The 13703-nt window shown below is 30.2% G+C and overlaps 1 protein-coding gene across 8 annotated transcripts in view; it reads left to right on the forward strand.

Moving 5' to 3' along the window:
• Window positions 1-270: 270 nt before the first annotated feature.
• The window catches only part of LOC105222386 (dedicator of cytokinesis protein 9), a 70634-nt gene continuing 57201 nt past the window's right edge, over window positions 271-13703 (forward strand). For 5 of the 8 annotated variants that reach the window (XR_007421394.1, XR_003845560.2, XR_003845561.2 and 2 more), the window contains exon 1: window positions 272-1609. Coding sequence is in view for 4 of the 8 variants with exons in the window: in XM_049446776.1 (XP_049302733.1) it covers window positions 1505-1609 (105 nt within the window). In the remaining 4 variants the exon portion in view is untranslated. Of the gene's footprint in view, window positions 1610-13703 lie in introns of all 8 variants that reach the window. The other 3 variants (XR_007421393.1, XM_049446775.1, XM_049446777.1) reach the window with 1 other exon arrangement.

Below are 13703 nucleotides of genomic sequence, written 5' to 3' on the forward strand. Positions count from 1 at the left end.
ACAAAATGTACTAGAGTTGGACAGAAACGTATTTAGAAACTTTACAAGCGTATTGTTTTTATTATATTTTTACTTCAATATTTATTAAAAATCCGCAGGAACTATATAAATATACTCATTATAACCTGCAATGAATTCTAAGCATGCAAGTGGCTGTGTTTTGTGGCATCTTTCCCGTACTTATCTTCCACAATCAGAAACAGCTGTTCCCAGTGTTGCATTCATATCGTACAAGAAATTTTCTGACCACTGATTAGACGGCGAATTGGTTTTCAGTCATAAAACGCGCGTCAACCAATTCGGTTAAATTAGAAGTTTATGCGAGTTTGTTAGTTTTTTGTGCTGTGTATGTTTAAATATACTTTTGTGTGTGGGTGAATCAATGTTTGGCATTTGAATTGCAATGCAAAATGTGAAAGATGAGTAAAAAAGTAAACAAAATCGAAAATTGTAAACAAATGTGCTAAAGCCAATCGAGTTTCCAGCTACAATTGAAATAAATTGTGGTTCGCTCTGTGTTCTTAGCAATAAATATTGAGAATATTTACGTCTGCAAAATTTGTGCTGAATAGAATTCTTTACGTCTCTATATATATTGGAATAATATTTTGCATTTATTTTGGAAATCACGAAAAGCGCAAATTCTATAATTGCGCTGTGCAAAGCAATTGTGTTTTGTGTATAACAACGGAAAAGCCGCCTTACGCGTGTGTGTGTGAAATAACTATGTATGTAGTGCAGCTAGTGGGTGGCTTGCTTTTTCCAGGCTGGTACATTGTCCTTCAACAATTTCGTCAAATGTCAAGCCATATGAACAGCGCATAGTATAGATATCAATAAATAATCTTGAAAAGAGTTTACTAAACTAAAAGTAAGCGTTTATTTGAAAGTGATGGGTTTGCCGGTGTGGCTCCCACAGGAATACCAGTGAGATTACTCATCGCGTTCGATAAAATAAAAGCAACAAAAAAGTGACCGGGGTTCATACTCACAGTAGACCCCTTACGAGTGTCAGAAAATGTCTATACAAACACACGTGCTTCGATATTCATATACATATACACATATGCGCAAAATAAATGAAAGGAAGTAGTGGCGCTATATAAAAATAGATTTGTATTCGCAATTTTAATGCTACTGAAATAAAAATAAAAGTGAAAAGCTACGTCATACTCTACGTTGTATACGTATCCCTGCATTTGACAACGCAAAAACAACATACGAAAAGTCACCAACTCGTTGGAGGCCGTGCTGACATTCGGCGCATATTCGTACATATCTGCATAAACGACCGTGTGTTTGCGCCAGTGTTTGCCATCATCTGTGTTCTTCCTTTCAACTTATATTTCATCTGCCAAGAACTTGAGTTTTTTCCATGTATTTTCATTTTGTTTTTGTGTAACTTGTTTTTATAAGAATTTATAAACTGGTATAAATTCTTGCTGGATTGTGTTCTTCTACGAGTTATTTCAAACTTGGCCTTCGCTTTTGATTTGTGGCCAAGATGAGCGAACGCAAATTCTCACGCGTCCTAAACAGCAACAAAGCCGGTATGGCAGCACAGCTGCGCGACTCCGTCTCGCAGGTGGTGCGGCAGAGCACAGCGCTGGTAAGTCACTATACACATATTACATACATATTTACAGGTATACATTAATGTATTTATGATTGCACAATTTCCTCGCAAAGCTTTCCGTTCCTTATATATATTTTTTACTATTTTGCACTTATGTACCTCCATATTATGTTATGAAATTATGACTTGCTGCCACATCCTGTTCCTATGCGATTTGCATCGAAGTTGCATCCTCGCGAAAGGGTGTGTCTGTGGTCTCTACACAGCAATTTTGTTATTGTTGTCACATTTTTCTTGTGCTCGTATGTACTTTCGCTTAAATATGTGCATACCTACACTGTCATTGCACTTTTGTTTTTCTTTTCACTCCGATTGGACTGCCGGCTTGCACGTCCGGCCACTTCGTTTGACATTAGGTGCGGTGATAAAGTTGATTGCATACATACATTTATACAAAAACAAGTCGTAGAATCTTTCGTAATGCATTTAATATATTTTAATTGTCAGCATAGGAAGCGTGCCGATCGAGAGGGCAATGAACTCGTTGGTATTCTGCAAAAGCAAAACGCGCCGTAAACAAAAATAGTTTGCAGAAAAATGAATATACATACATACATACATGCATTTAAATAAAAGGTGTCAAATGAAATTAAAGTTATTGCGAATGGAGTGAAAATATAAAGAGTATATAACTTTAGTTTAGAACAGTATAAGTACGATAGTTTAAAGTTTGAAGCGAAATTTCGTGCCCGGGTAGCAATATGATGAGTGATTTAATTAGATTAGATTAGGAGCATATGTAAATATTTATATGCGGAAGAGTGAATTAGTCCCTCATTTTTAGATATCGATCTGAAATTTTGCACACACTCGTTTCTCTTCAAAAATCTGCTCGTTTGTCAGAATTGTCGATATCGGACCATTATAGCATACTTATCGTTCACATACATATGAAGTAACCGCTGTCATATGAACCAACCAGGAAAGTTTAAGTTCTTGTAAGAGAAAATTATTTAGCGTTACCTTTTACCAAATATTCTGATTGGACCAGTATAGCCTATGGATATATAAATTCACCGATCAAAATAAAGTCCTTGTATGGAAAAATCTCTTACTTTGCAAGATATTTTCACTAAATTTGGCACAGATTGTTGCCTAAAACTGCGCTACAATCTTCGAACAAACTATGCTGATCGGATTACTACTATACTAAATATATAATAGCTGTCATAAAAACTGGCCGATTAAAATAACTTCTTGTATTGAAAACTTTTTTATGCGAACAATTATCTTCCAGAAATAAACAATACATAACCTCAAATATTTGGCAACGCACAAAAATTGTTTGGAAAATAATAATATATTTTGTTATTTACTTAATAATTTATTTCCAATTAATTGAACCGCAAATTAGTTCGCAAGCTCTATCATAACCAAATATACCCTGCGTGATTCTCTTATAAATTCTCGCTAAAAAAAAACCAAGAAAATAGTGTAAACATTTGAACAGCTTTTGTATAATTTTTGTTGCTAAAGTGTAAACTCTCGTGTAGACCATGTGCATTTTGAATTCCAGACCACAACAAATAATTTGGAGCAAGCTATTAAATATCTCTGTATGAATAAAAAAATTCTCGAAATACCGTAAAATACTTCAAATACATAAATGATAATAACAAAAACAAGCGTAAACAGCAAGAGCGTAAGAGCAATATGCAAAAAAAAGGTAAAAATACCAAAACGTCAGTGAAAAATGTTGAAAGTGATCGACTTATGACCAAAATAGCTAAAAAGTGACACTTTGCGCAAAAAATAAAGCAAAAAAGTTGTAGAAAATCATGGGGAAGAACACCTATTACCAGCAAGTTATTGTAGCTATAAAATCTGTGGCGACAATGGGAGAAAGCGAAGATGCGAAGTGCATGTTTCGTTTTCTAATTTAGCCAAACTGGCAAATGTTTACGAAAAATGACGCACAATGCGGAATGGACAAAATTATAACAAGACCAAAAGTTTAATAAGAATGAGAAAAAGTGCAAAGATGCTGGCTAAGAGCCAATAAAGTGATGTTCAGCAAAAAGAGGGTGATGAAGCTACAAACCTCTATATTAAAATGTATGTGTGTATGTATGTTTGGAAAACGAACACTAAACGGCGGAAAAGGAAAATAAAAATCAATATTTGAGCTATAGAAATAGTAAATGCATTTTCTGATTATATGTATGTTTGTATGAACTGTTATCGTGCTGCTATTTTCTTGGAATAAATGATACGCTAGATTTAAATAATTAAAAAAAATCGCCAAGGAAGAAAAATTTTCAGAAAAAAGTTTCCTACAACATAATTTCTATGAGTCATCGCATTTCTCGTAACCTCTTCTACATATCTGTAATATGTACGTGTTGCATATATGTATATATGTATATACTTATGTTAGTAAGTGGGAAGTTATATTTAGTGAAAACCTACAGCAGGCAACTTATTATCCGTAATATTGTTTTTTACTTTACACATTTCTTATCGCCAACGGCAGTTTTTTTTACTTCCTTGTTCTGCTTTGCTACTTTGGTTGCTCTTTGGTTTTTATGGGTTCTGGCTGATGTGACTTCAAGGTCGTTAAGGCAGCTAGACAGTGCCCGTGAATTGTTCCAGGTTTTGTGTTTGCTTATTTACATACATAGAGAGGTATCTTTATACATATGTTATTGTGTATATTTACATACTCATGTATACATATATACATATGTATATGAAAATACATTTATATTTAAGTGTATTTTTGAAACGCTAATGTATTCATATTTCCTTCGCTTTAATACTTCTCAATATTATGGCCAGGGAACTGATTTTGATTTTGGCTTAAAGCGTGTAATAGTTTTAGAACTCCTATAGGAAAATGTTAATGATAAGTAAGGAATTATGCGAGGGTCAAATAAAAATAAAAAATAAGAAGCCATAATACCTTCCAAAGGTGCATTTCTTATAGCGTAAGGATATGAAAAATTTTAAACTTGATTTTCATCGTTCAGTTTGTACGGCAGCTATATGCTATAGTGGTCCTTGAGCTATAAAATATGTAAAATTTATGAAGATATCTTCTCAAATAAAAACGTTTTCCATACAAGGACTTTATTTTGATGAATCAGTTTGTACGACAGCTATATGTTAAAGAGTCCGTTCAAGTGAAAAAACGTGTTCAAATGAAGTGTATATACTTTACAGAGTCTCCGATATTTCCTTCGTTTTGTGACAAGCTTATTGTTAAAGATTCTTCTTCAAAATAAATTTTTCTTCTATCTTATATCAAATTATCAGCAAAAATATTTTCTACTTTTTTCCCTAATATTATTCGCTCGGACTTTTTAAAAATTAATTAAATTATCTATTAATTTATTCATTGAAAATACTTTAAATTAAAAATCTACATTTTATCTCTCCACTGTTCTAGATTTTTTTTCACTTTTGCTTGTTTCGTTTTTCTATTAACTAATTCCAAACATTGTACTAAGTATTCCAGTTTCAAGGTTTAACGCATCATTATCACAAAATCAACGCTGTGTGCGTTCCATGGAACTAATACTCGTACATATAGATCGTAACCATTGTTTTTGTTATTTTTATGCCAACCTCATTAGTTGTATTATTTATGAACACATTTTTAAGTACATACATACATATATTCATGGCATATACTATATACATACATATGTATATACATACATACATATGTATATGTATGTAGCGTGTTTTTATTTAATTTAATTTTACTTTATTTTAAGTTTTACGTTTTCCATTCAATATTTCGGGCAATATTTTAGAGATGTACATACATATATTTATATGTATATACATATATACAAATTTAGTATGGCTTTGCTGCGTCAATGGATGCCTCAGTGGTACAATGTTTGCGAATTATTTTTGTTGTTGGTATTTTTTTTACCGCAGAAAGTACGAAGCGTTAATGGTTCATTAAGTGATTCTATATACAATATAATATATACATACATATAGTACATATGTATGTATGCAATATTTATTTTTATTTCTTGGTATATTTTTTTTTGTATTTTTGAATTTATTATTACCGTGTCTTTAAGCTTCAAATTGTAAAAGATAAAAATAAAATAAAAAAAATCCTATACATTTTGAGGTTATGTGAAAAAGTCCGTACACAATAGTTATTGACGTTTTCATTATTTACTTACTTATTATATAAAAAGTTATACTATTAGTTTTGTCAGCAATCGATATAAACCCTTCTTAAACCTTAAAAACTCAGCCCAGTCCAGCTTTTCCCCTTCATTTTACCGACCTTCGATCGTCTGTAAATTATTTTTCCCTTAATGTTTGCTGTTTTATCTTTCGTTTCCGATGGGTTTCATCTTATTATGATTTTTTTTGTTTCAAAAAATAATCTATCCTGGTCTAAAAAATCTTAAAATTGAGGCTATGTTATCTACAGGGTGTTTATTTATACATATACAACTAGCTGACCCGGCGAACTTCGCCCCGCCCAATTTTTATTTTTTTTTTGGAAGTCATAGACTCGTATAACTTTACCACAAATAATATAAACTTCAAACAACGCATTTTCATTTAATGTTTTTAATGTTTGCAGTGCCATCTACTGTAACATACCGCACTTACTCAATACCCTTGTTAGCGCCACCAACTGGTGGATAGCTCTTTGCTAATAATAAACAAATAATTTGCAATAAATAAATAATGCGACTATAAGGAGAGTTATAAACTATCCTATCTTTCAAGTTGGACCAAACTGCACACAGTGTTAAAAATTTCATTAAAATCGGTTCGGTAGTTTAGGAGTCCATCGCAAACAAACAACGTGACACGTGATTTTTATATCAACTACGATGTATGTGGGTACATGAGAAAAGTTGATGCCCTGCTTACAAATTAGAAATTGGCAACCAAAAAGTTATTTGTTTCATTTCTATTATTTCTCGGACGTTGAGTGTTATTTCTAAAATACATATCTTTCGCAGAATTTTTTCCTACCTTCTCTGCTCGTAAACGCCAATAATTCGATAATTTGATAAAGAATAACCTTAAAAAGTCGTAATAAAACTGAAACTGTCTTCAAAAGTGATCTTTAATTTTTCTTGAACATCTAGTATCAGAGACGGCTTCTTAAAATTAAATTTTTTTTACTAAAAATAGTTTTAATTTTTGTAGATTTTCTATCATTTGAATTACATTAGGGCGGCTTACTAGCAAAAAATATTGCTCCATCCATAACAATTTACAGCCGAAATTAATCAACGATGCTTTCATTCAATTACATTCTCTATTTAGCGCTTTGACTTCTGACAGGATTACACACATACATATGTTAATGTTTATATGTTACAAACATTGTTTATTTACGAGCAAAAGCGACGCGGCTTCGTACCAACTTCATTGACCTCACAGCGCCGACAGTTGTAGCCCTTTTATATGAGCCAATTGAGGCACTTACTTGTGACCTTTTTTCATGTTGTGTGCTTGTCAGTCGGCCGTTTAGTTATTCGGTAAGCAAACGATTGAACAAATATTGCTAATTGAACACATTATCATCAGCTGTAGAAGTTTAATGAAAGTTTCACTTGAAAGTCAATAAGTGCTTAATTTTAGTTTAAGTGATAGACAGACATACTTACATATGTATGTACATACATGCAAGGCATTAGTGCTACTATTTAAAGACATGTGTTTTTTCGTTATATTTTTATTTTTATTTTTTGGTAAACTTTACAGCCGGAAGCATTAGGTAGCTTAATTAGCAATCAAAGGGAAATTGTGTGAAGCGACAAATCGACATATTAAACACATATGTAGACATATTTAGGCGTGTTGCATTTGCTGATTAAATAAAGTAAGTTGAGTATTGTTTTTATTATTAAGTGGCTCAATAGTTTTCATGCCGTTGAAAAGTTGGTAATTGTTGTATAGATTTTTTGTGATACTAATTTTTGCATTCTTATGTTAATATGTTTGAAAATTTGCATTTCTATTGCAATTGTAAAGCAGTTTTCTATTTAAATTTTTTATATTTTATTTTTAAATATTTCTTTGTGCCTTTTATTAGAGTTCAAAATGCTTTGTAGCTCACAATGCTTTACTATTACATATTATTTTCTGCTGCCATGTGATGTAGTCAGGTGTTAAAATTTGGAAACATTTGTGTATAAGTGAAAACGAAAGTAGCAAAAAAAAGAAAAAGAAGAAATAAAAGATAATTTTATGTACCCCTATGTCAGATAATGATAATTTAATGGAACAATGTGTCAGTTTAACAAAAATTCATTTTAGTCAAAGCAAAGATAAACTTTTTTAATATAATACAAAAACTCATACACACATATGTACATATGTATGTAATTACGTATATTTAGCTAAGCAGATACGAATATAATAAAATGGATATGTATGTATGTATATTATATAGTATTTAGTAATGTGCCGTTATGCATCGAAAACATATGACAATATACCAATAAATGCCGGAATATCAATAAATACATATATATATATTATATTTTATATGTATTATTATACGGTACGTTTTCGGTTTTTTGGTGGTAATATCTACAGACTTACATATATACATACATATGTACGCATATCTCACAAAAAGCAAATAATTTTAATAGATGGGCGGTTTCCACGTTTCCATATGCCTATGATAACAATGACTTATGATTAAATATTCTATTTAGTAATATGAAATAATATCTCAGTTCATTGTTTGGACGTTCAGCGTATTAAAAATTAATTGCTGCTATATTTGTTATAATTACTTGCATTAACAGGCACATAAATATTTAAATATGGTTTTTATGCAATTAAAAAAATTTTAAAATACACATAAATACGGAATAACATTTATTTATTCTTATAATTGTATGAATTTTTGTACTAGGTAATGGGAGAAATTAGAATTTTTATTAAAAATATATATTAAAAAAGTTAAAAAATATACTTTTTTAATAAAATTTTTATTAAAAATATATATTAAAAAAGTTAGAAAATATACTTTTTTTTAATAAAAATTCTAATCTCTCGCATTAACTAGTGCATAAATTCCTAAACATTATTTTTTATTCACTCAATATTTTTTAATGTTAGGTTATATTGATTTTACATTTTAAATATTAATAATTTTAATTTTTTTTATAAAAATTTAATATTAAAAAAATTAACTTAAATATTTATTTTTGAATTTACATTTTTAATATTAATATTTTTAATTTTTTTTAAATAGAATTTTAATATTAAAACTTAGACTTAAATTTTTTTATTCAAAATTTTTTTTTTTATATTTTTTTTTTTATAAAATTTTATTTATTAGAAATATTTAAATGATTAAAAAACTCAAATCTAGTTTTTTTTATTATAAAATAATAAAATTTCCAAATTGTAAAGTTTTTAAAACCAGAACAATATTTTTTTAATTGCAAAAATCCATATTTATTAAATGAAAAACGCAAGCGTCCATAAATGATGCACAACAACAAAAAGTTGATGCCGAATACAACATGCAAACAATTGTAATTAAATATGTGAATATGTATACTTAAATATATGTATGTATGTAAGTACATAAATATTACTTCGTGTTCTACGTTTTACAAAGCTACATATACAAGGTTCTTGACGAGTATGACAAATTTGGTCGCAGCACGTTTGACACACTTAGCAAATCGATGCAACAAATGTCACGAATAATGAAAGGAAAATTTAAAAATTAATATAAATACAATGAAAATTGAATAGAAAGAAGAAAGCAGGGGAATTTTAATTGAAACGAGAAAAATATAGGATATAAGAAATAATAAATAACAAGTAAGGAAGAGCTAAGTTCGAGTATAGTTATACTCTTACAACTTGCAAGGCCTGAAGCCTGGAAAGTATCTTCAAGTACATAAGATTTGTTAGTTATATGGGGTCTTGGGCGAGTTTTCATCCGATATTATATATTCATTTTAAGCACAAATGTGTACCATTATAAGAAAAACACGCTCACAAAATTTTATTAGAATAACTCATATATTGGCTAATGTATGAGGTATAAAATTACCCGGAAGTTCAAAAACCTCTATATTAAACTTGAACAGTTTCTGTGGATATTCGTTGGTTCTAAACACGAATAATACCATCATTGATTTTTAATCCATCAATTTATCATATAAAGATTATATATAAAACATATTTTTGACATTTTTTTGACACTTTTTTCCACTTCATACAACTCGTACTTAAAGCCTGCTACCCACATAAGGCTTTTCTACCTGCCGCAGTTTCGGCATAAACTGGTTTATATTTGAAAAAATTACGTTAATTTGCAGTTTCTTTATGTATTTCAATCAATTAATTATTATTAATTAAAATCATTAATATTAATTTTTGCTGAACTGTGGCCGGTTTGCAATCTTGCGCGTACGCCAAATTTGCGCTTAAAAATATATTTTGTATTTACATACAGACAAATAACTTAACTGCTTTATTTTTATCTCATCATAGTTTTTGTTGTTCTTGCTGATGCCGGCATAAACGCCCGCTTGGCGATTTGCCGCACACTTCAAAAGCTGCATTTGTCATATGTTCGCTGAGAGGTACCGGTTTTTTTGCCAGCACTGTCCGCTCGGTCGTTTCGCTCCAGCGCTTCAGCTTTATTGGCACACATATGCTTTTATTTAGATATTTATTTGTCAGGTTTGTTTTGGTTTGTGAGCAGCATGATCCACAATTTAATGCCCCCACGTTTTGAATTTTGTTTCAATTCGTTGAATTTCGCTTTGTATTAGTAGGTTGGAGGATTACACTTCTATTTTTTATTTATTTTTATAACTATTTTTTTATTATTATTTTTTCATTCATTATTTTTTTTATTTATTTGCGTTATTTTTTTTTCCTTTTTTTGATTTATGTTGTTGTGTTTCTTCCTGGTTTTTTTTTTATTATTAATTACCTTTTCGTATTCTTGTTTGTGTCGGTATTTTATTTTCATTTGTAATTTCTTTTTGTTTCATTTTGTTTTGTGTGGAAATGACGTGTTCACCGAGCCGCGTCACGGATCATGGGCTTCCATCACCTCTGCAGCTTAACTGTGAATAATCCCTCTTGCGAATACATGCATAATTCCGGCAACATACAACATTAAAATAAACATACTTATAAATATATATATATATATGTATATATATACATGTTGATGCTTACCTCTATACTCTCCCTAAAGCGAAACAACAAAGCAAGTCAGTGAAAATACTAGTTTCTAACTAGTTTCTAACTAGAATTTTTGCATAGAATATGAAGTGGACCGAAAAAGACCGAACATGTAACAATTTTTAACTAGTCTCATTAGTATACTGGTTAAAAACTTGTATTATTTATTTTAAAAATTTATTCTAACTAGTTTGTTTTGTCCAATTTGAACCAGTAGGAGAAAAAATATAATGATGTTCAACTCTATATTGACCACTCATAGCTGATCGACCTCTAAAAAAAATCCATCTGCTCGCATAAGAAAATTATTGTCAGCTGATTCCTATCCCTTGAGTTTCATAGCTTAGTCTACAACTAGTTCAATTCACTGTAGTGTTGTTTATAGCATTACTCTTTTTTTTCTTTTCCCTGCCTTCAAATGGTGTTTAATTTCCTCTCCATTAAGCTTTTCAGGTTTTAGCATTTGTTGTTGCTGCATTTGATGTGACATTGCGGAAAGAAACGATTTATTTTGTTCATGTTTTATACCCTTATTCGAGCTGTCAGTTGAGTTGATTTAAAGCTTGCAACGCTTGGCTTTGGGTTGATTTTCAGTTTTCCGCTTTAATTTGTTGTTATTGTTTTAACGTGTCGGTTTACTAGTGAGACAGCATACTAATTAATTGCTAATTTTGTGTATAAAAAAGGTAATTAAAATGTATTATTAACTATCTCATTCGCTATTGCAATATGCTAAATAAAGTGTAGAACCTTTTCTCTCTCATGATATATAACGCGCGCATGTGATTTCCTTTAATTTCCGCCATTAAAATGTATAGTGTACAGTTTTAACTTGGTTAAAGGGGTTACAGGGGTTGAAGAAAATCAGTCCTATTACTTTCCAGACAAACCCTATATGCTTCTAACAATAAAAAATTCTAATTAAATATTTAATTTTTTTTATGAGAAAAAATTGTTAAAAAAAGGCTGTTTTTCACGCGAGAAAACCCATGTAACCCGTTAATAAATATGTGAAATGAATCAACCGAGTTTATTATATGCAGAATTTTGCTTATAAATTGTATGAAATGTTTTTTTTTAACGTTTTTAGTTCATTAAAATAATGATGAAATAAATAATAAGTGGGTGAGTTAGGCGGTGATTACTGTATTATCTGCAATCTCGAATAAATTGTTTATTATCATGTTACTGTGATCTGTTGTTGTGAATACTATTCATTGAGAATGAAGTCATAAGGCTGTTGAATAATAATAAATCTTTTAAATTAAAATTAAGTTCAAATTAATTGGCTTTTATTGCCTGCTGTGAATTTCCAGAGCAAATAATTCAACAAAGAAAGTTATCTATATGTGAACATACATGTATGTATATATACTTAAGTACATAAAGGCCGAATTCAATAAGCGAGTGACAAGTTCATAGCAATAAGTATAATGGTAGTTACAAAAAAATTCGCCAACAATTCATAAATAATTCGCTGTGATTTTTGTAGCATGTGCACAGTGTTCACTTATGTTATGATCTGGGTCAGCGGGACAAATCGCAATCACAATGATAACATTTTCATCCGCTTTTCAACAATTTCCGCTTCATGACTGTAAGCAATACTGAATTATACGACTGTATCATTAATAACTACAGTTATTATTATTAAATATTTTTGAATTTGATTGCTGCCCATCAACGCGTTCACACTTTCTAAAGCGCATTGTTTTGCTGCACAGATTGCTTTTAAAGATTGAATAAAGTAATTTTCTTGTTTTAATGTGCATATTTTGTGGTGCTAATCAATGTTATTTAACACTTTCCAATTTAACACCTTTTTCTGTAGCAGAAATTATTGATGATTATTGTAGTTGTAGCGTGCTAACCCTGCAGGGATATCTATAGTTGTGCAGATTTCACTATCAGCTGACTGTGATCGCACTCTTAAAACGTACTGAAGCTGTAGCGGTGTTTAAATTTGCTTAGCAGAGGTCGGTTGAGGTTATGCTTTCTGTTTCTTTTGTTTCTTTTGTTTTGAGTTTATGTTACTTTCTACATACCATATGTGTTGTTATGTTATGTTAAATTAAGTTATATTACGTTAAGTTAAATGATGTTATTAAAAGTTATATTAGTTAAGTTATGTTATGATAAGTTTAGTTAAGTTATGTTACGTTAAGTTAAATTATGATAAGCTAAGTTCAGTTATGTTACGTTAAGTTAAATTATGCTAAGTTGAGTTAAGTTACGTTAAGTGAAATTATGTTAAGTTAAGTTATGTTATGTTACGTTATGTTATGTTATGTTATGTTATGTTATGTTATGTTATGTTATGTTATGTTATGTTAAGTTATGTTATGTTATGTTATGTTATGTTATGTTATGTTATGTTATGTTATGTTATGTTATGTTATGTTAAGTAAGATTGTATTAAATTGTGAGAAGTAGGTTGCGAATATGAGTAGCTTAAATCACACACATAATATAATTAGATGTTAGAAGTCGTAAGGTTGTCACCTCGTAGTTTAAAGTTCTTCCATTTTTGAAGCTTTGAAATAACATAAAAAACTTTTTACGCCTTTCATCAATACTTTATTAACTACCTACCTTTTGTATTTTTATATCCTTAACAAGGTATTTTAACTCCATAATAACCCGAAATAAAAAAGTCGGAGTCACTATAAAAAATATATGTGTATAAATAATCAGCTGATCAGAAGAGTCGATTTAGCCTTGTCCGCCTCTTTGTCAGCCCACAGCCCTCACGAGATATCGATCTGAAGTTTGCACACGTGATTTTGCCTTTCTTTCTACTCATTTGCTGAGTATCGGACCACTGTTTTTGAGTAGTTTTTAATGTTAAACTCCAAAGATGCCAATAAACTCGAGTTTCTGGTGCTGGTTACGTTAG

The sequence above is a fragment of the Bactrocera dorsalis genome, chromosome 1 (genome assembly GCF_023373825.1).
Source record: "Bactrocera dorsalis isolate Fly_Bdor chromosome 1, ASM2337382v1, whole genome shotgun sequence".
Taxonomy (NCBI): Eukaryota; Metazoa; Arthropoda; class Insecta; order Diptera; family Tephritidae; genus Bactrocera; species Bactrocera dorsalis.